Source organism: Anomaloglossus baeobatrachus, chromosome 11 (assembly GCF_048569485.1).
Source record: "Anomaloglossus baeobatrachus isolate aAnoBae1 chromosome 11, aAnoBae1.hap1, whole genome shotgun sequence".
NCBI classification, from domain to species: domain Eukaryota; kingdom Metazoa; phylum Chordata; class Amphibia; order Anura; family Aromobatidae; genus Anomaloglossus; species Anomaloglossus baeobatrachus.
In genome coordinates, this window is record NC_134363.1 from 69,756,795 (window position 1) to 69,776,147 (window position 19,353).

At 44.0% G+C, this 19,353-nt stretch overlaps 1 protein-coding gene across 2 annotated transcripts in view; it reads left to right on the plus strand.

Moving 5' to 3' along the window:
- Positions 1-19,353, plus strand: part of PRKCG (protein kinase C gamma) — a 763,615-nt gene that overhangs the window by 344,375 nt on the left and 399,887 nt on the right. For both annotated transcript variants that reach the window (XM_075329229.1, XM_075329228.1), the window contains exon 3: positions 11,344-11,426. In XM_075329229.1, coding sequence (XP_075185344.1) covers positions 11,344-11,426 — 83 coding nt within the window. The remainder of the gene's footprint in view (positions 1-11,343; positions 11,427-19,353) is intronic.

Below are 19,353 nucleotides of genomic sequence, written 5' to 3' on the forward strand. Positions count from 1 at the left end.
AATGTCAGAAAGAGTGATCAGCTTAACAGCAATTACTTGCAAAGTCAATATTGGCTAAGAAAATGAACTTTAACCCCCAAAACCCATTTCAACATCATTGCATTCCTGCCTTAAAAGGAGCAGCTAACATTGTTTTAGTGATTGTTCCATTAACACAGGTGTGGGTGTTGATGGGGACAGGGCTGGCGATCAATCAGTCATGATTAAGTAAGAATGACACCACTGGACACTTTAAAAGGAGGCTGGTGCTTGGTATCATTGTTTCTCTTCAGTTAACCATGGTTATCTCTAAAGAAACACGTGCAGCCATCATTGCTCTGCACAAAAATGGCCTAACAGGGAAGAGTATCGCAGCTACAAAGATTGCACCTCAGTCAACAATCTATCGCATCATCAAGAACTTCAAGGAGAGAGCTTCCATTGTTGCCAAAAAGGCTCCAGGGCGCCCAAGAAGGACCAGCAAACGCCAGGACCGTATCTTAAAACTGTTTCAGCAGTGGGATTGGACTACCAGCAGTGCCGAGCTAGCTCAGCAATGGCAGCAGGCTGGTGTGAGTGCTTCTGCACGCACTGTGAGGCGGAGACTGCTTGAGCAAGGCCTGGTTTCAAGGAGGGCAGCAAAGAAGCCACTTCTTTCCAGAAAAAACATCAGGGACCGACTGATATTCTGCAAAAGGTACAGGGAGACTGCTGAGGTCTGGGGTAAAGTCATTTTCTCAGATGGATCCCCTTTTCGATTGTTTGGGACATCTGGAAAACAGCTTATTAGGAGAAGAGGTGAGCGCTACCACCAGTCTTGTCTCATGCCAACTGTTAAGCATCCTGAAACGATTCATGTGTGGGGTTGCTTCTCAGCCAAGGGAATCGGCTCACTCACAGTCTTGCCTAAAAACACAGCCATGAAAAAAGAATAGCACCAGAATGTCCTCCAAGAGCAACTTCTCCCAACTGTCCAAGAGCAGTTTGGCACCCAACAATGCCTTTTCCAGCATGATGCAGCACCTTGCCATAAAGCAAAGGTCATCACTAAATGGCTCATGGAACAAAACATAGAGACTTTGGGTCCATGGCCTGGAAACTCCCCAGATCTTAATTCCATTGAGAACTTGTGGGCAATCATCAAGAGATGGGTGGACAAACAAAAACCAACAAATTCTGGCAAAATGCAAGCATTGCTTATGCAAGAATGGACAGCTATCAGTCAGGATTTGATCCAGAAGTTGATTGAGAGCATGCCAGGGAGAATTGCTGAGGTCCTGAAGAAGAAGGGTCAACACTGCAAATATTGACTTGCTGCATTAACTCATTCTAACTGTCAATATAACCTTTTGGTACTCATAATATGATTGCAATTATATTTCTGTATGTGATGTAAACATCAGACAAACACAATTAAAAACCAGAGGGCAACAGATCATGTGAAAATATAATTTTGGTGTCATTCTCAAAACTTTTGGCCATGACTGTAGCCTGGTGTGGGGTGGTAGTCGTGGGTGAGGTCTGCGTTTTCTGTACCCCGGCATGCTACATAAAAGATGGAGTCCTGACTGGGTGTGTGGAGCTGTATCCCCATGCCAGATGCATGTTGCCGATGGCATGGGCTGGTGAGGACCTTTGACACCAGTTTCAAAGTTTCATAGTTTCATAGTTTTCAAGGTTGAAGGGAGACTCTAAGTCCATCTAGTTCAACCCGTAGCCTAACATGTTGATCCAGAGGAAGGCAAAAAAAACCCAATGTGTCAAACAAGCTCCAATGGGGAAAAAAATAATTCCTTCCTGACTCCACATGCGGCAATCAGATTAGTTCCCTGGATCAACACCCTGTTATAAAATCTTTAAGAACAGTTTTGCTTAATAGTAACTTCTTAACAACTGAGCACAGGAAGTAATGGGCAAGTCTTCTTGTGCGTTTCTTCAACAACACAAACCATCTCCACCAACAGTCCCTCCACTCCTTCCATCTCAGGTGTCCCTGTCATCACAAGTCCTGTTCGTTTCACCAACACCCAATTCAACATCACAGTACAGTTTGTGTGATTCATTCTTTCCCTCCCATGGTTCCGCTTCTTGTTTTCCTCATAAAGGAGATGGGTTGCCAATTAGGCCAGACTCTAGCTTCATGCTTACGGATGCCTATGGAACTTTTGATAGGAGCACTTATTTGATCTCATGTCCTATTCCAGTTTGGTCCAAAGTTGCTGTAAGCTACTCGGGGCCGCACTGCTGAGTGTCCTAGTAAAGGACCCGTCTTACTTGGTCACTCGTTCTCTTGGTCAGTTCACTGATTCTACTCTGTTGGATCACTCCATTTTCCGGTCACCTCTTTCTTGCTTTATGCTCCAGATCATGCTATCCCTTGCTCCAGTCTCCTTAAGCTGCAGGGACACCCACATCATGTGGCCTTATCGGCTAACTTGGACTAACTTAGGTATGTTCTCGTCACACTCTGGGCCATATCTGATGTTGCATGGAGAACTGTCACATTCCCTGCATTCAAGACACTTTTACTATGGGCTAGTCCCAACTGTTAACTGTTTCTTACCCTTCTGTCAGCATAACACATACAACACTACTACATAGCACAATTCACAAAATACATTAGTTCCACAATAACGCAGGACATAATTCACATTACATTACATGACAATAACGTGATTTGTTTCTTCAGGGTGTAATGCAACAACAATTCCATCTCCTTAAAGCAATACTAGATTTAATATGTGAAAAATAAAAAAAAATGCTTACACTCACTTCACCGCTCACCTCTCTGGCCCTCTGCTCCTCACATAAAATGTCCATTCCTCATTTCGCTCTCACTCAAATCCCTGGCTCTATCACACTGAACCAAGACTTCCAGGAGGGTTTTGTTCAAATGTGCAAAAGTTTATCATGTGTCCCGTTACCTTGCTTGCACATGCATAGATCCATCTAAACTCAATTCAGTGTCGAAAGTCTGGTTTTAGTGTGAGAGGCCCAGGGTTCTCAGCGCAAGCGACAGAGATCAGAATATTTGACAAGGACCAGTCAAGTGAGGGTGAGAAGCAAGGTGGCTGGAGAGGTGACCAGTAAGGGGACTATGGATTTTTAATTTTTCTGATAGCCCTTGATGGTTCCGAAAAAATGTGGAATCCATGTGGAAGCAAATTGCAAAAAAAACCCAAAACATATTTTGGTGAATAAGGACTTTAGTCACTCCACTCAAATATGTTTGCTCATCAGATGCTATTAGTTTTTTCTAGCATTTTACTTCAGATCACATCAGATCACTTTTTTGGATCACAACATTGCATAAAAAGTTGTGATTAGAGATGAAGAAACCTGAGGTTCAGTTTTTGAACCGAACACCAAATTTAAAAATCAAGTTTCGGGTTCAAGGTTCGGATGTTTTACATGCAAACAAAACTTGTGTGAGCAAAGCTGTGCTCAGGTATGTTTGGTGCTCAGCCCTGTGCGAGCCGCTTGCAGTGTTTGAACAGCTCACATCGAGGGTACCGTCAGCATGATGTAGTGTTCAACAAAAAAAAAGTTTAAAAAAGCCCATCCACCCACCCTTGGAAGTGATCTGCTTTTGGCTGGCTGTATGTGGGCAAAGACTCAAATTGCCAATCAATAACTTGATCTGGGGTTTGGGTCAAGCTCGAGCCTGTGAAGCTAGGCTCATTTGCTGCCGGCGAACCGAGCCTCAATGGAACCGCTCATCTCTAGTTGTGATCCAGCCATCAGATCAGTATCAGGACCTGTTCAGGGAAACAACTGATCTACTGAAGAGTTTGGTATTATCCAATTTCACAAAACGGGATCAGCTAACAACCAGCATTTTAGTTTACTAAACAAAAACTATATGTGCAGAGAAAACAGATCACTCCAAAGTATTAGTGTTACGGGGGAACTGGCGGATTAGGATAAGGATGTGTATTCCCAATCGCCAGTCGGGGTCCACCGGGCTGTCAGATGGAAAAGGAGCTGCTGGCAACCCGAAAGTTAGGCAGAGAATACAGAGCTGGGTGGCTCTGAGATAACCCAGGAGACATTGGGAACCGGTCACGTGTGTAGGGACACGTCAAACTGGACGACAACGCAGCCAGCGTTTCGGTGGAGCGGGCGCTACTCCGACCACGTGTGTAGGGAACACGTCAGGCCGGATGGCAACCAGTTAGCGTTGACGGAGAAGACCACTGCGAAAGCGCCCTGTCGACCACGTGTGTAAGACACATCAGGCAGAGTGGTCCTCTGATTAGCGTTCCTGGTCATCACTCGACTGGCCACGTGTGTAAAGGACACTCCAGACCAGGTAGTCACACCAGTAGCATTTGACTTGGAAGCCGAGGAGGGAAATAGGGTTCACACACCCAATCCAGGAACACCCTGTTCACTCCACAGGGGTTCTGGAATACGCTGTCCGTGCGCGTAGAGGGCACAACCGGACCGGTGGCGCAGCAGTACTCTGTCCGTGTGCGTAGAGGACACTCTCGGACAGGTGACCCAGCAGGTATGCTATCCGTGTGCATAGGAGGCACAAACGGACAGGTGACGCAGCAGCCGCAGTCCAGTTAACGCCACTGGACTGCTATAGCACAACTGGAATGGCAGCAAGGAAGTACGATGCCTGTCCCTGATGTACTGAGCCACAGGTGTCTTGGCGTGAAAAGCACCGGACGCTTAACCCTACCTACTGCTTCCAAACAAAAGCTTATGCCGCAATGGGCTCTAACATGGAGGTGTGCGCTATCTGAGCAAAGGTGAAGACTGCGCACCTTCATGTTTTCTCCAGCGCCTTTTATAACCTGGGTCCGCCCCAAATCCAGGGTGAACCAGAATGGCACCGCCAGGGTCCAATAGCAGAGTGCCATGTCATCAGCGACGTCACCAGCGGCCTATCCGGAACCGCCACATCATTAATGACCTCATGGCAGCCACACCCCAAACACTTCACCAGTCATCACCTGACGACCAATGGTGAGGTGCCGTGTCATAGGGGCGGGCCTCTGTGAGCCAGTCCGGAGTGGCCACATCATCAGGACACCTGATGCCCTCTGGCCTATCAGGGCCTGCCACCGCACAGACATGCCCAGTGAAGTCCTTCCCGGACTTCACCTCCAATGCACTAAGTTCCTGAGCATGCTCAGTAGCCTGAACAACAGTCTCAGAAAACAGACTATTAGCTTGAGCATGCTCAGTAGGCATAACACAGGACTTAGACACAGCACACAGTCCAAGTACCTGTGCAAAGAGGCTTTTCGCACTAAGTGTAGGAGCATGCTCAGTAGCCTGAACCGAGGACTTAGCCTCAGAAATGGCACTATCAGGCTGAGCATGCTCACTAGGCGAAACTCTGGACTTAGGCTCTGGCTGGGGTAAATCGGCACATGCATGCGCTCTAGCCGCCTCTCCACACTTAGACGTAGAGGAGCAAGCAGCCATCTGGATGACCCGAGGCACGGCCAAAAATGGCACCCGGCACCTGGGCGCAACTGGAACCGCAGCAGGCTGCTTGCGGCTATGGCGGCGCCGATTTGTAACAATTAGGGTGTGTGCCCACAATGAGTTATGTTTTTGACTGCATATTTTTGCTGGTCACAAATGCACCATTTTACAGTTCAAACAAAGTGAATGGGATTTATATAAATCTCATATCCACTGTGCTTCTTTTTACGCTGTGTGAACTCACCTGGAGAGCAGTTTTCCAATCCGCAATACGTCAATTTTTCTTGCGTGTACATTGGTCTCTTTTCCTAAGCTCCAATTCTGTTTAAAAAATGACACGTTGTGTGCAAAAATTCAAGAATTCCAACTTTTAACATTCATTTCTTATGAAAAATGCTTAATTAAAAAGGCCCTCAGAGCTTTTAGTTTATGGATCTAAGAAAGAATACAGTGGCACATGCAGTACCTTTAGCTCTGCAATATGGAACCTTTTTATTTGTTTTGACCTTTAAGTGGCTAAAACATTCTTGAAGACTAGGATGGAAATCTAATTAGGGTTATATAGGTTACCAAAAATGAAATTATGCTAAAAAATAATAGTGCACCATAGCAGTGGTTGTTGGATTTCCCAGACATTCAGATTAGCAAATTTAATTTAAAAATTCTTCTCGGGGAAATCAAGAAGAATGCGGTTATAGTTATAATGTTTTCACAGTATAGAAAAGTTGAGGGAAATAAAGTTTGTAGCTTTGTTAGGAATTAATGAAAATAGGGCAGACTAGCAAACATATTTTATATTTAAAACAGTGTCACACAGAGAAAATAGAGGTGCATATCCAACTCAAAATTAGGATTGTTTTAATGTGCTGCTTGATATTAGATATTACTACAGTTCTGATCACAATTGATATGAATATAAACACTCTCACACATGGGTAACGGAAAAGGGGAGGACCTGCTACAGGGAAATGATGCTCTCGCACCCAACTGATCCCTGTACAGACTAGAAAGACTCTAGCCGGACAACTAAAAACACCACCTTGGACCTAACTCTCTAAAAGGCATTCAAGGGTTTTTTTTAGGGTTGTTTTAATTTGCTGCTTGGTACTACCACAGTTCTGATCATAAATTTTATGAATATAAACACTCTCACACATGGGTAACAGAAACGGAGAGGACCTACTACAGGGAGACGATGCGCCTGTACCCAACTGATCCCTGTACAGATTAGAAAGACCCTAGCCGAACAACTAAATACACCATCTCAGACCTAACTCCTTAAAAGGCCGTTGAGGGGTTGCTTGTACCTCCTGAAGGACCAATGGGAAGGACGTAACACACTGCCTACAAAGGGAGAGGAAGATGTGCAGGAAAACACAAAAACACAGTGATAAAACTAACACATATTCATGTGAAAGGAATAGCTGCTGGGAAGGAAAATAAATCAACTCCGAACATGAACTCAACTCGTGTTTATTTACCCAAAAGTAAACCCTTAAGCGAAGGACTGGAACTCCTAGATACAAGTTCACCTAGAGCTATAGATGTGCCGCCCCGCAACAGCCGACGGGCTGCTCAGATCCGGATCCGCAGTGGCTCGAGGGGTCTCCGGCCGCTCGAAATGAAAAAGAGGGAAAAGGTATTTAGAAAAGGGGGTGAAAGGATTGGATAGTGTTCGTGACGCCACCTACAGGTCGTGGTAAGGCGGGATACCACCGCTGCTGCATTTGGGGGAGAGCACCCGGGAGCGATGGGATGGCAGCTTGTGATGTTAACCCCTCCGTGGGCAGGGGAATGGTGTCCCGGGGCTCGGTGATGGCCGAGTGGGGACCCGTCAAGGGTAGAGGGGCACAATGTACTCACACAGTCCAGAGATGCTGACACTGACACCGGGTATAACAAAGTCCTGAATGCCTTGCGACTTTTGGGTGAGCACGCTGAGTCCGTGCCATTTTGGCGTTGCTGGTTAGTCTGGCACTATGCTTACTTTGTGTGGATCCCTTTCGCTTGGAACTACTCGGGTCCCGCTCACCTGCGTGGCTAGCAGGGTGAGCTTGCTCTCAGGGTTCATGCTTGGGATTTTCTGGACAGGTTTGGGAAGTCCTATCCCCCTTGTTGCACTAGTACCCCGATTTTGGAGCGGGTGGAAAACAGTTCGTAAAGATTCCGTCCTCATCGGGTGAATTACTGGGCTGCATAAAGCTTCTTCCCAGCCTAGGGTCCGAGTACCCCACCGTGCCCTGGGCCCTGCCCGGTTGTAGCACAAGGCCGCCGGTCTGCCCTCCGTGGCAGTACCATGCCCCCTGCCACTACACCCTGCGACCGGGGTTCCAGTTCTTTCCAGGCCAGGCCAACATCTGGCACCTGGGACGGGTACAGGAGCCCAGCTCTGCAGCGTGACCTTGTCCTGTCATGGCTCACTGACTCTCTCTGACTACTCTGACACTTCTGGCCCTCCTTCTACCATCCCCCCATCTAGGTGGCCCTATTCCCCTCAGGCCACCCAATGGGTGTTTGGTGGGTGTGGTGCAGTGTGTTCCTCAGGATTTGTGTATACCTGTTCTTAGCAACACCAAAGGGACAGGACCTGTAACCAAGGAAGAGCGGGTACCATGCAGAAGGGCAGATTGCACAGCACCCTGTGACGACCTGATAGGCCAGGGCGTCACATTGGCAGCACGGAAGTGCAGTGAATGGTGAACATGTGTGACCCAACCCAGAATTGATCGGGCAGACCAAAATGGGAAAATGAGAAACACCTGGAGAGAAGCAAAGCAAGAAGGGAGAACAAAGACAATTTGAACCATCGCATTTGAACAAGGAAGAAAAGGCAATGCAATAGGCCACACAACAACAGATCACTGGATTGAATCCTAAATCGAGCCATGACAATAATATGCCTATATATTTGTTTTCTAAGATTATGATAATTTTTTGACTACATGCAGCTGCATTGTTTTTAGCATCCATTAAAGTGCAGACAAGAACCTCTGGGTGGCTTATCAGATGGCAGCTAATCTTGATGTAGTGCAAAACGATCAACTGTTGGAAATCCAGTTGTCTGGATCTTTATCTCTCCAAACTTCATCTGTACCCTACAGATTCCTGCAATTTAAATGTTGTGGTCAATAGCAACCAAGATATATGAGGAGCTTGACAAAAAGAGCCCTGGTGATTACTCACTATGTCAAACCTTTGCCCCTCCCAAAGTTCAATCACGGGATGCTGATGAGTTGCAATTGCAACCACAAGCCAAAGAATGGCCTCCATGTCCACTATATAGATAAACCTATAGTAAAAAGGCTGTATGACTTAAAATAGCAGGCACTGCACAGACACCGTGGTATGCGGTAGTTAAAAATATCAGATCATCATGTATCTAACAAAAGGACTTTATTGAACAACATGTTTAAACCTCAGGCTTGAAGTCCTCATCAGGCACCATAAAAATATCCTACAAAAAATCTAAACACATTAAACACATTTTGTTTCAGAAATACCATTGCATGTAAATCATGAATTATCATTAAAGCCTTTGTGACTTGCGGAAACTAAGTTAATAAGTAAAAAGTAAATATAATTTCAATAAATATATAGTAAATATCATGCCAAAGGAAAAAAAATAAGTATGGAAAAATAAGCATGGATGAACCAAAAAAAGTAATAAAAGGACAGTGAAAGTTGAAAAGATAAGTGGTATAAGACTGAGCTACGGGGGCAAAAAAAAATGATCTTAGCCAATGTGTCCCATAAATATCAATTTTATGTAATGCTTTATTAGCGAAAAGTATGTTTAACTGTATATGCTATTTATCTACGTTCATATTCATTTTTGTTTAATGAGAAAGATGTAATCTACTAACTTTTGAGTATAAAGGGACTTCATAATAAAGCAGAGACAACAAGGTACATTCAATGTGGCACTATTAAGATTCAGTAGATTTCCTAAAATATGAAAAGAAAAAGACAGACCCTAATCCAAAATCTTTACATTCTAGGAACAAGTTTATTCTCCTCCCCTTGTTGCTGGAATTAACGTCTATGACGTCGACAGGGGGAGGAAGGCCAGGTAGGAAGACGGGGGCGAGTTAATAGATAGCAGAACCCGACTCTCATATTCCCTTCCTGTTGCACCTGTCAATCAAATAGAAGTACACTGCTGTAACTTTACTTTTACATATTTCTGAAATAAAACATTTAATCAATGTACAAACGATATGATAGATTCATTATCCTAGTGCCAGTATAGCACTGGCTTTACTTTATATATATATGAAAATACTGATAGTTGGTTCCCTTTAAAGCAACAGTCCAGGGTTTTTGTTTTCCAACGATGGAGTGGTGCTTTAAATCTAAACTTCCTGCCCCTGTCATAGTCACGTAATGTTGGCTTTACGTTTTTACCGACACTGCACTGCAGTACCATCATATGACTAACTTCAATACGTCTCTATAAGAGCCAGAATAAGGCCAGAATGAGGTTAGAATGAGGCTCCCATAGAGATACGTTGAGCTGTGACCATTGGAGTACTCCATGAAACACTCATGTTAATTTTTGCATCACTGTGTTTAGTGAATGATAACCTCCTCTCATTATGATGTTCCCACCTCCAAACTTCACTGTTGGTATGGTGTTTTGGGGGTGATGTGCAGTGCCTTTTGGCTTCCAAACATGGAGTGTATTATGGCATCCAAAGACTTCAATTTTGGTCTCCTCTGACAAGACTATTTTCTCCGGGTATTTCACACTCTTATCTAAATGTTGTTCATGAAACTTTAAACGTGATTAAACATGCTTTTTGTTCAGCAGTGCAGTCTTCCATAGTGAGCGTGCATTCAGGCGATGAAGGTTGATTGCATTGCTTATTGTTTTCTTTGAAACAATTGTACCTGCTGATTCCAGGTCTTTCTGTAGCTCTCCAAAGTTGATTCTTAGCTCTTCAACCACTCTTCTGATAATCCTTTCCACTTCTATTTTTGAAATTTTTTAAAGAGCATCTGGTCATGGCCAATTTTTGGTGAAATTATGTTCTTTTAACTTCCAGATTATGGTCCCAACAGGGCTCACTAGAACCTTTAATACTCTATAAATTATTTCTGTAACTAATGCCCCCAGTACGTTTTGCAACCTTAAGGTTCCAAAGATCTTGAGACAGCTCACTGGTTTTATCCATCATAAGATGTTTCTTGTGTGGCACCTTAGTAATGAGACACCTTTTTCTAGGCCACTAGTTGAACCAAAAGATATTATTTTTCTCTAAGTGGCAGGATTTCTTTCTAATTACTGATAGATTTCAGCGGGTGTCATGACATTCCATCATTTTTTTTATGTGTTCAATACATTTTCCCTATGTTATTTCTCATTATTATACATCACTTAATTTAGGGACACCTATGGTCTGATTTCTTTGCCTGTGTGGATTGGATGGGTGGTTACTAACATCAAGTGAGAAATTCATGCCAATAGCATGAATATAGAATATAGAAGTTTATATTGGAGGCATGTTCAATATTTAATAAACCCAGTGTTTTATATATATATATATATATATATATATATACACATACTGTATATATATGGAAGTTGAAATCCTTCTGCACCCTGTTTCCTCCTACCATTGTCTAAGCTCTTAGATAATACGGTAGTAGGGTCACTATTGACCAGGGCAAAGAGGAGGGTCAGTGACGAGGACTGGAGTAATATCTGATCACGGCAGCTGCATCAAAGTGTTAGATGTAATAGGAAGCTGACATTTGCTGAGGATTGTGAGCGAGTATGTCAACTTCTGAACCCATAGCATACAACTTTGCACTTGGTGATGACTGAATAGTGCCAGCACTGTAATTGATAAAGCTTAATATATATTTTTGTAATGTATTTACTTATTTCTGTAAAATTAATTTGATCTTTCTTTTCAGTTTGCAGTTTTGTAGTACACAAACGATGTCATGAGTTTGTCACCTTTGAATGTCCCGGTGGCGGTAAAGGACCACAAGCAGATGTAAGTACTATGTGAATAAGTCGATGTTGGTTCTTTCCTGTAAGCGCCTGCCCACACAATCTTTGACAAATATGTTGTAATCTGTTATGAGAATGACTGGTATCAGTAATCATCTGGTAATAACTAGTCACTTATATGTTAATCCAGGTTTATTTTTGGAGTCACAAATTTATTTTAACAGTTTATATGCCAGACAGGTCAGAATTTGCATTGAAACCCATCTGGTGTTTGAAAATGAATTACCAAAGATAAGACAATGAAAATTGGTTCATTAACCTTTGTCTACTATGATAAAATATACAGCGAGATGAATAAATTAGTAGGAATTTGTGATTGACAATAAGCCATAACTTTTGACACCTAGAAATATAAGCTGACCCCAGTTTATCTCTCAATAATTCAGCAGACATACTTCCAGGACAAGCAAATTTGTTTTATGCATCGAAATTACAGAGTTTCCATGGAAAGTGGTCCTTGTCGGAGCAATGTTTCTATTGTGTCTTTCTCCTTTAGTAAGAAATTTACATGGATTTTCATTTTTCCTATGGCTTTTAAGAACATGTGAATTTAAAATAAGGGGCTCCTCTAATCAGAACCCCTCTTTATTTGCTGGAACAGAAAATAGCTGCAAAGTATCATGCAATATTCTGCTTTGCACTTGCTAGGTTTCATGGCATTGTCAGACTCTGTGCACACTGCAGAGTCTGACAGGAAACCTGATGTCTCTTAGTTGTTCAGCCAGAGTCGGGCTTCGGCTGTTTTTTGTTCAGTGGTCATCAGTCCAGCAGGAGTTAACTCCTGCTGGCTTGTGAACTACTGCAAGGAGCTCAAGTTGCTAATAACCACTCACAGCTGCCTTCACTCTTTGTAAGGTGCTGGTTCCAGTTCCTCATCGCTGATAGTAGCTCCAACTTTGCTCCAGCGATTCCAGTCTTACCGTGTAATCCAGTTAGTGGTGATCAGTTGTATGATATCTGGTGGGGTGTGGAATTATCCCTGTTGTCAGTTTATTTCTTCCCTGTAACTTATTTCTTCCTGTGGACTTGTTGGCTCTCCCTTGTGTCTGGTAGCAGTGTGTACGTGTTTTGGATCTCCCCTTTCTGCATTATTTGTGGGGTTTGTTACTTTGGTCCCAGCCCTCTCCAGGGGTGTGGGAGAGGGGGAGTTAGACCACGGTACAGACAGGAGTTAGAGTCTCGCTGGTGGTCCAGACCTTGCTACCATCGAGCTTTCCTCTGGAATAAGAAACAGCACATGGTCCCCAGTCTGAGGGCCATTCTAGGTTCCCCTGCTCCCCCCATTAGGAGTGTTGGTCTCGCTGGTGGTGCAGACCTTGCTACAATTGAGCTTTCCTCTGGAATAAGATACAGCACACGGTCTCCAGTCTGAGGGCCATTATAGGTGCCCCTGCTCAGTTACCCATCATTCCCGTGACACAAAGTTCTGGAGGGCACCTAATGGATCCTGCTCTTTACAGATGACTTTTAAGAAATCAAAATATCATCATAGATAGGATTACATGGACAGTTACTACCTCTGTACATTGCTGATAGCTCAGAAACAACCATTTACAAGCTCTCCCTGCTTCACCTCCCTCCACAATTACATTTGCACATGCTCAGTAGATATTTATTACAATTAAATAGGGCCGAGTCATTCTATTGCTGCTAATTTACATTTCCTGAAAAAAAAAACAAAACATGAATTAAATTACTCCCAATTTTGATTTTCTGATGACGCATCCCCTTTTAAACTTGTCAACCCCAGCCACTATTTCACCCACACATTCATTTATTTTCTGTGGCTATAAAGGCAACTCATGTTCAAAGTTTTATTTTAAAATAGATAAAATAATTAAAAATAGCTTCAAACATTTGATTCTTTTCCATTTTCAATATCATCTATATAAAACTCCTAAATTTTGCAATTTTAAAATTAATTACATAGGTGCATGGGCTGCTACTTCCTGTTGTTTAGAAAATACTATTCAGTAGTGAAGTAGTCATTTAACTGTCATTACAGACAATATTGCATTGAAAGGTTTGTTTTTTAGCAAATGTTGAACCTATGCTGCCAAGTGGAAGTGCTTTAAAAATTAGAAGTGTTAATAGTTTGTTTTTATCAATTACCGTATTTTCAGAATATAAAAACGTACTTTTGCTCCCACAAATTTGGGAGTAAAATAGGGGGTGCATCTTATAAGCCAAATGTAGCTTACCGGGGGATGGTGGAGAGGGGTCACAGGAGGCAGGGGCAATGCTGCGGGCTGTGTGCTGTTCTAGGGCCAGTCCTGATGCTGATGTTGGGCTGTGCTCGCTGCAAGGGGTCAGGCAGAGGCCACCTTGAAAATGTTGGCGGTGTGGGCTTCAAATAATGGCTCTCAAAGTCGGTGCATGCGCAGATTGAGCTCTGAGCTGAAAATCTCATCTGCACACTTGACGCCTCCGATCCATTGATCTCCCAGCAGCGGACGTAAGGAAAATGGCGCCCGGAAGTGGTATATGCGCAGATGAGAACTTGGTTCGTCATTAAGCTGATAGCTCAATCTGCGTACACACCGACTCCAGGCACCATTTCTATGAAGCCTGCATCGCCAACAGTTTCTAGATGCTCCTGGCTCACTGTGCCCGCAGAGAGCACCCAGGACACCTGACACCAACAAATGGGCAACACTGAAGACTTTTGATACAGGGGTTAGCCAAGCAAACTTAGTGAAGCAGCTGAAAAACCCATGATGCTTACTTCTGTTTGAGGTCAGAATATGTCCAGCAGTTCATGAGCTCAGAACTAGCAACATCTAGTTGTACCAAGCTATACCCATCTACTGTTTGGAAAAGTCTGGCAAAAAGTGGTCTACATGGAAGAATTGTGGCCAAAATCCGTACCTTCAACATGGAAACAAGGCAAAGTGACTCAACTATGCACAAAACATAGGTATCAGGGTGTAGAAAATTGACAGTAGGTGTTCTGGACTGATGAATCAAAATGGGAAATATTTTGTTTTAACAGTAGACAATTTTTTGCTAAAGTGGTACAATAATGAGTGTCTGTAGATAATAGTAAAGAATAGAGGTTCCTTGCAAATATGAGGCTCAGTTCAGCAAATGGAGTTGAGCATTCGGTCAGGAAAATGATGTCCTCAATGCTGAGAAATACAGGCAGATACCTGTACATCAAGCAATATCATTAGAGAAGTATATGATTGACACCAACATTTTTTTGGAATGAAGACAATGACTTCAGTTTTATTAAGGTCCCAAGAGGTAGGTGGGACACTACCACCTCCAACATAGGTAGAATTGTGCAATATGATGAGCTATTGGACTGTAAAGGGGCCGTATATTGTTCTTGAACTGGCTCCCTTGTTGGTCTGTGCCAGTAGATCTGTGGTTAATTCTCCAATAAGCTTCTGCTGAATACCTCGAAGAATAGATGTTTTGAAGGCAAAAGGCGGTGACATCATATGTTAATTTGATTTAGATCTTTGTTTGTGCATTCATTTTGCATTTTTTTAATTGATAAAAATAGACCATTAACCCCTTTAACTCGCAGCCTGTTTTCACCTTCATGACTCGGACAATTTTTAAATTCTGACCAGTCTTATTTTGACAGGTAATTACTCTGTAACCCTTCAAAAGATCACAGTCATCCCAAGATTGTTTTTTATGATAGATTGGACTTCATGGTATTTGTAAATTTGTAATGATATGTTTTGCATTTGTGAAAAAATCAGAAATTTGGTGAAAATGTTGAAAATTTAGCAATTTTCAAATTTTTACATTTTATACCTTTAAAGGGAAGGTATTGCGATTTTTTATTTGTGTATTAAAAATAGTGATTATGAAATCAAGTATTTTTAATACAAAATGAAAATCGCAGCTTATTTAGTTTTTATTTAATTCTAATTTTACTGGAGGCACTGGGGGCCATGCTGGATTTGCTGTGTGTGTAACGACAGTTGCACACTCCTTTATGGCAGCCCATGTGCATAGAGAACAGTGGTCGGGATCCGACCCCATCAGTTACGTTACAGTTGACGTCTGCTGTGACCTGGAGGCGCCCCCTGGGCTGTCCAGATCACAGCAGAGGGAGGAGATCGGCGCCATCATTGTGGAGCTCACAGCGTATACTGTTTGCTCCACTATACCCCTGTCAACCGCCGGGATCTGTGAGTACGGGCCGCTGCCCCTTCCCCCTCCCCTCTCCTCTCCTCCCCTCCCCCCGTTACCGTCTCCGATAACACCCCATCCCTCCGCTCTCCCCAGCCCCCGCTCTGCCCCCGCTACTGCTACCACCGCCCCTCCCTCTTGCTGTTACCTTCTCCGATTACACCCCCTCCCTCAGCTCTCCCCAGCCACCGCCGCTGCTACCGCTGATACTGTCTGCACGGCTGTGTATCTAATCCTCTCCTGTGTGATACTGTCTGCTGAGCCGTGTATCTAATCTTATCCTGTGTGATACTGTCTGCACGGCTGTGTATCTAATCCTCTCCAGTGTGATACTGTCTACATGGCTGTGTATCTAATCCTATCCTGTGTGATACTGTCTGCACGGCTGTGTATCTAATCCTATCCTGTGTGATACTGTCTGCATGGCTGTGGATTTAATCCTATCCTGTGTGATACTGTCTGCATGGCTGTGGATCTAATCCTATCCTGTGTGATACTGTCTGCACGGCTGTGTATCTAATCCTATCCTGTGTGATACTGTCTGCACGGCTGTGTATCTAATCCTCTCCTGTGTGATACTGTCTGCTGAGCCGTGTATCTGATCCTATCCTGTGTGATACTGTCTGCTGAGCTGTGTATCTAATCCTGTCCTGGGTGATACTGTCTGCTGAGCTGTGTATCTAATCCTATCCTGTGTGATACTGTCTGCTGAGCCGTGTATCTAATCCTGTCCTGTTGTGAATGTTAGTTATGTCTTGGCTGCTGGGAGACTCCCTCTGGTGGCCAGGAAAGGTTTGGACAGAGACCAGGTGTGTTGTGCAGTGGGTGTTTCCTTTGCTAACTCTCTGCTTATTTAAGTCCTGGTCTGATTGCAGGCTTTTGCCGGATGTCAGTTGTTCTTTGTATCTCTAGCCTGCTTAATCCTGCTTTAAGGCCCAGTCACACACAACGACTTACCAGCGATCCCGAAAGCGATACGACCTGATAGGGATCGCAGGTAAGTCGCTGGGAGGTCGCAGGTGAGATGTCACACAGTCAGATCTTACCAGCGATGCAGGAACAATACAGGTCGCAGTAGCGACCTGTATAACGATCTCAGCAGTCACTGTGACCCTGTCACACAGTGTCAAACACAGCGATGTGTCCTGCCCAGCAGGACATCGCCTTTGAAGAAAATGGCCTGGACCATTCTGCAACGACTAGAGATCTCACAGCAGGGGCCTGATCCCTGGTAGGTGTCACACATAACAAGATCGCTAACGGGATCGCTACTGCGTCACGGAAACGGTGACTCAGCTGCGATCTCGCTAGCGATCTCGTTATGTGTGACGGTACCTTTACACCACATCTTCCCCAGATAAGTGCTTGCTCTTTATTTATTGTCTGGTTCTTTTGTTTATCTGGGTTTGTCATTTTGCTGTGGTTATTTTCAGTTTATTTGCTTGCAGGGATTTTTCCCCTTAGTGGATTGTTGAGGAACTCCCAGCAGTTCTGTGTGGAGTATAGCTCCTTTAGGTCCATGTGTTTTGTGGCTTGTTGACTTTGTTATGATTCCTGTTTTCTGTTCATTGGTATGACAAGGGCACCTGGTATAGGATGGAGTTCAGATCGAGCGATCTGAGGGCCTTTTTGTACTATCAGGAACTTGGTATTTTGCAGGGTATTTCTCTGGCAACCATCAGTCCCTTTCCTGTCCTTTCCTATTTTAGTCAGCGGGGACCTCACCTTTTGCTAATCCTGTCATCTACCTGTGTATTGTGTTTTTCCTATATCACCGCAGTCTTTGAATGTGGGAGGCTTGCTATTCTTGTCTATTTTCTGAGGCAGAGAGTTATTCATCTTTCCTACCTTTAGGATAGTTAGTTCTCCGTCTGGGTTCGCGGTGCACAGGATGTTAGTTCACCCCTCGGCTACTTCTAGTTGTGTTGGTTAGTAAGGAGATGGCGGCCAGATTAGTTGCCAATGCTCTTGTCACCTTTTTGCCAATGATTTGTGGTGGTCTTCCATGGTTCCGGATCATAACACTGTCCTGTGTGATACTCCTTCTGTCCTTGGTGACACTTTAGACATTTCTGGTCACCAATAAAATGGCTCTGTCCCTACATTCATTCTCTGTTATGTGTTGTAAACACTCAGATTGGGAGGGGGGAGGCGTGCCATCACACACAGGAGAGCAGACTCCGCCCACTTTACTGCAGCTGTGATCTGAGCTTTTTATACAGTTGGATTTCTGTAGGATTTCAGAAGCTGCTCCCCCTATTGTTAAACAGTGGAAACAGTGGAAAATATCAAACTTTTTAATTTTTTTTTATATTTTGCTGAGTTAAAAAAAAAATAAATAATATTTAAACAAAACATTAAAATATTATTACTTTACATTTTTTTCAGTTATTGATTTTTTTTTTTGACGATACATTCCCTTTAAATCAAAGAGTTACAAAAATAGTTTATAAATAACATTTCCCACATGTCTACTTTACATCAGTGCAATTTTTGATTATTTTTTTGTTAAGAAGTGAGAAGGTTTCAAAGTTTATCAGCAATTTCTAATTATTCCAACATAATTTACAAAACTATTTTTCTAGGGACCACATCACATTTGAAGTGACTTTGAGAGGCCGAGGCGAGAGAAAATACCCAAAAGTGACACCATTTTAAAAACAGAACCCCTGAAAGTACTCAAAATCACACACAAGAAGTTTATTAACCCTTTAGGTGCTTCACAGGAACTAAAGGAATGTGAAAGGAAAAATGAAAATTGTACTTTTTCCCACAAAAATGTTACTTTAGCCCCAAATTTTGCATTTTCACAAGGATAACAAGAGAAAATGCATGGTACAATTTGTTGTGCAATTTTTCCTGACTACGCTAATGTCCCGGGCGGGGAGGGCGCCGCCGCTGCTGCGCTCGCTAACGCTCGGGTCCGGCGCAGCTGCGATGGCTGCTCGGTGGCTCGAGCGGTGGGCCAGATCCGGGGACTCGAGCGGCGCTCCCCAGCGTGTATATGTGAGGAGCCCTTTTGCCTGCAGGCTCTGGCCCTTGGAACTCTAGCTGTGGCAGTAGCTGTATTTTCTTCTGTTGGTTGGACGGTTGCCTTCAATCGGGTCTTGGCTGTTAGGAAACCCCTGGGGTTCCGGTCACTGACGGATTTGACCTCTAATGGCAGCTCCAAGCCTGGTCGGGGTCCGCAGGCCCTGCCTGTGTGTGCTGGCTTCACTTCACTCCCCGGTTCGGTACCGGCGGGCCACCGCCCGTCCCCGGTCCTACGGTTCTGCGTTGATCTGCCTCTCCTGCAGACGGCCACCACCATCTGCCAACCTTGCTCTAAGTGCCCGGGCCACACACCCAGACACAGTCAGTTTGCTCCTTCACTCCTCCTTCACTCTTCTCCTGACTCCTACTGACTGACTTCCTTTTCCCGTCTCCAGGATTGTGAACTCCTCAGTGGGTGGGGCCAACCGCCTGGCTCCACCCCATCTGGTGTGGACATCAGCCCCTGGAGGGAGGCAACAAGGATTTTGTGTCTGGCTGATGTGCCTGTCTCCGGGTGGGGGTGTGTGTTGTAGTACCTGTGACGACCTGGCTAGTCAAGGGCGCCACACTAATATGTGGTGGAAATCTACTGTTTGGGAGCATGACAGTGGTTGGAAGGGAAGGAACGTCATTTGAATTTTACACAGCAAAATTGTCTGGAATAGATAGCAGACACTATATCGCATTTAGAGAACCTCTGATGTGCCTAAACAGTTCCACCACAA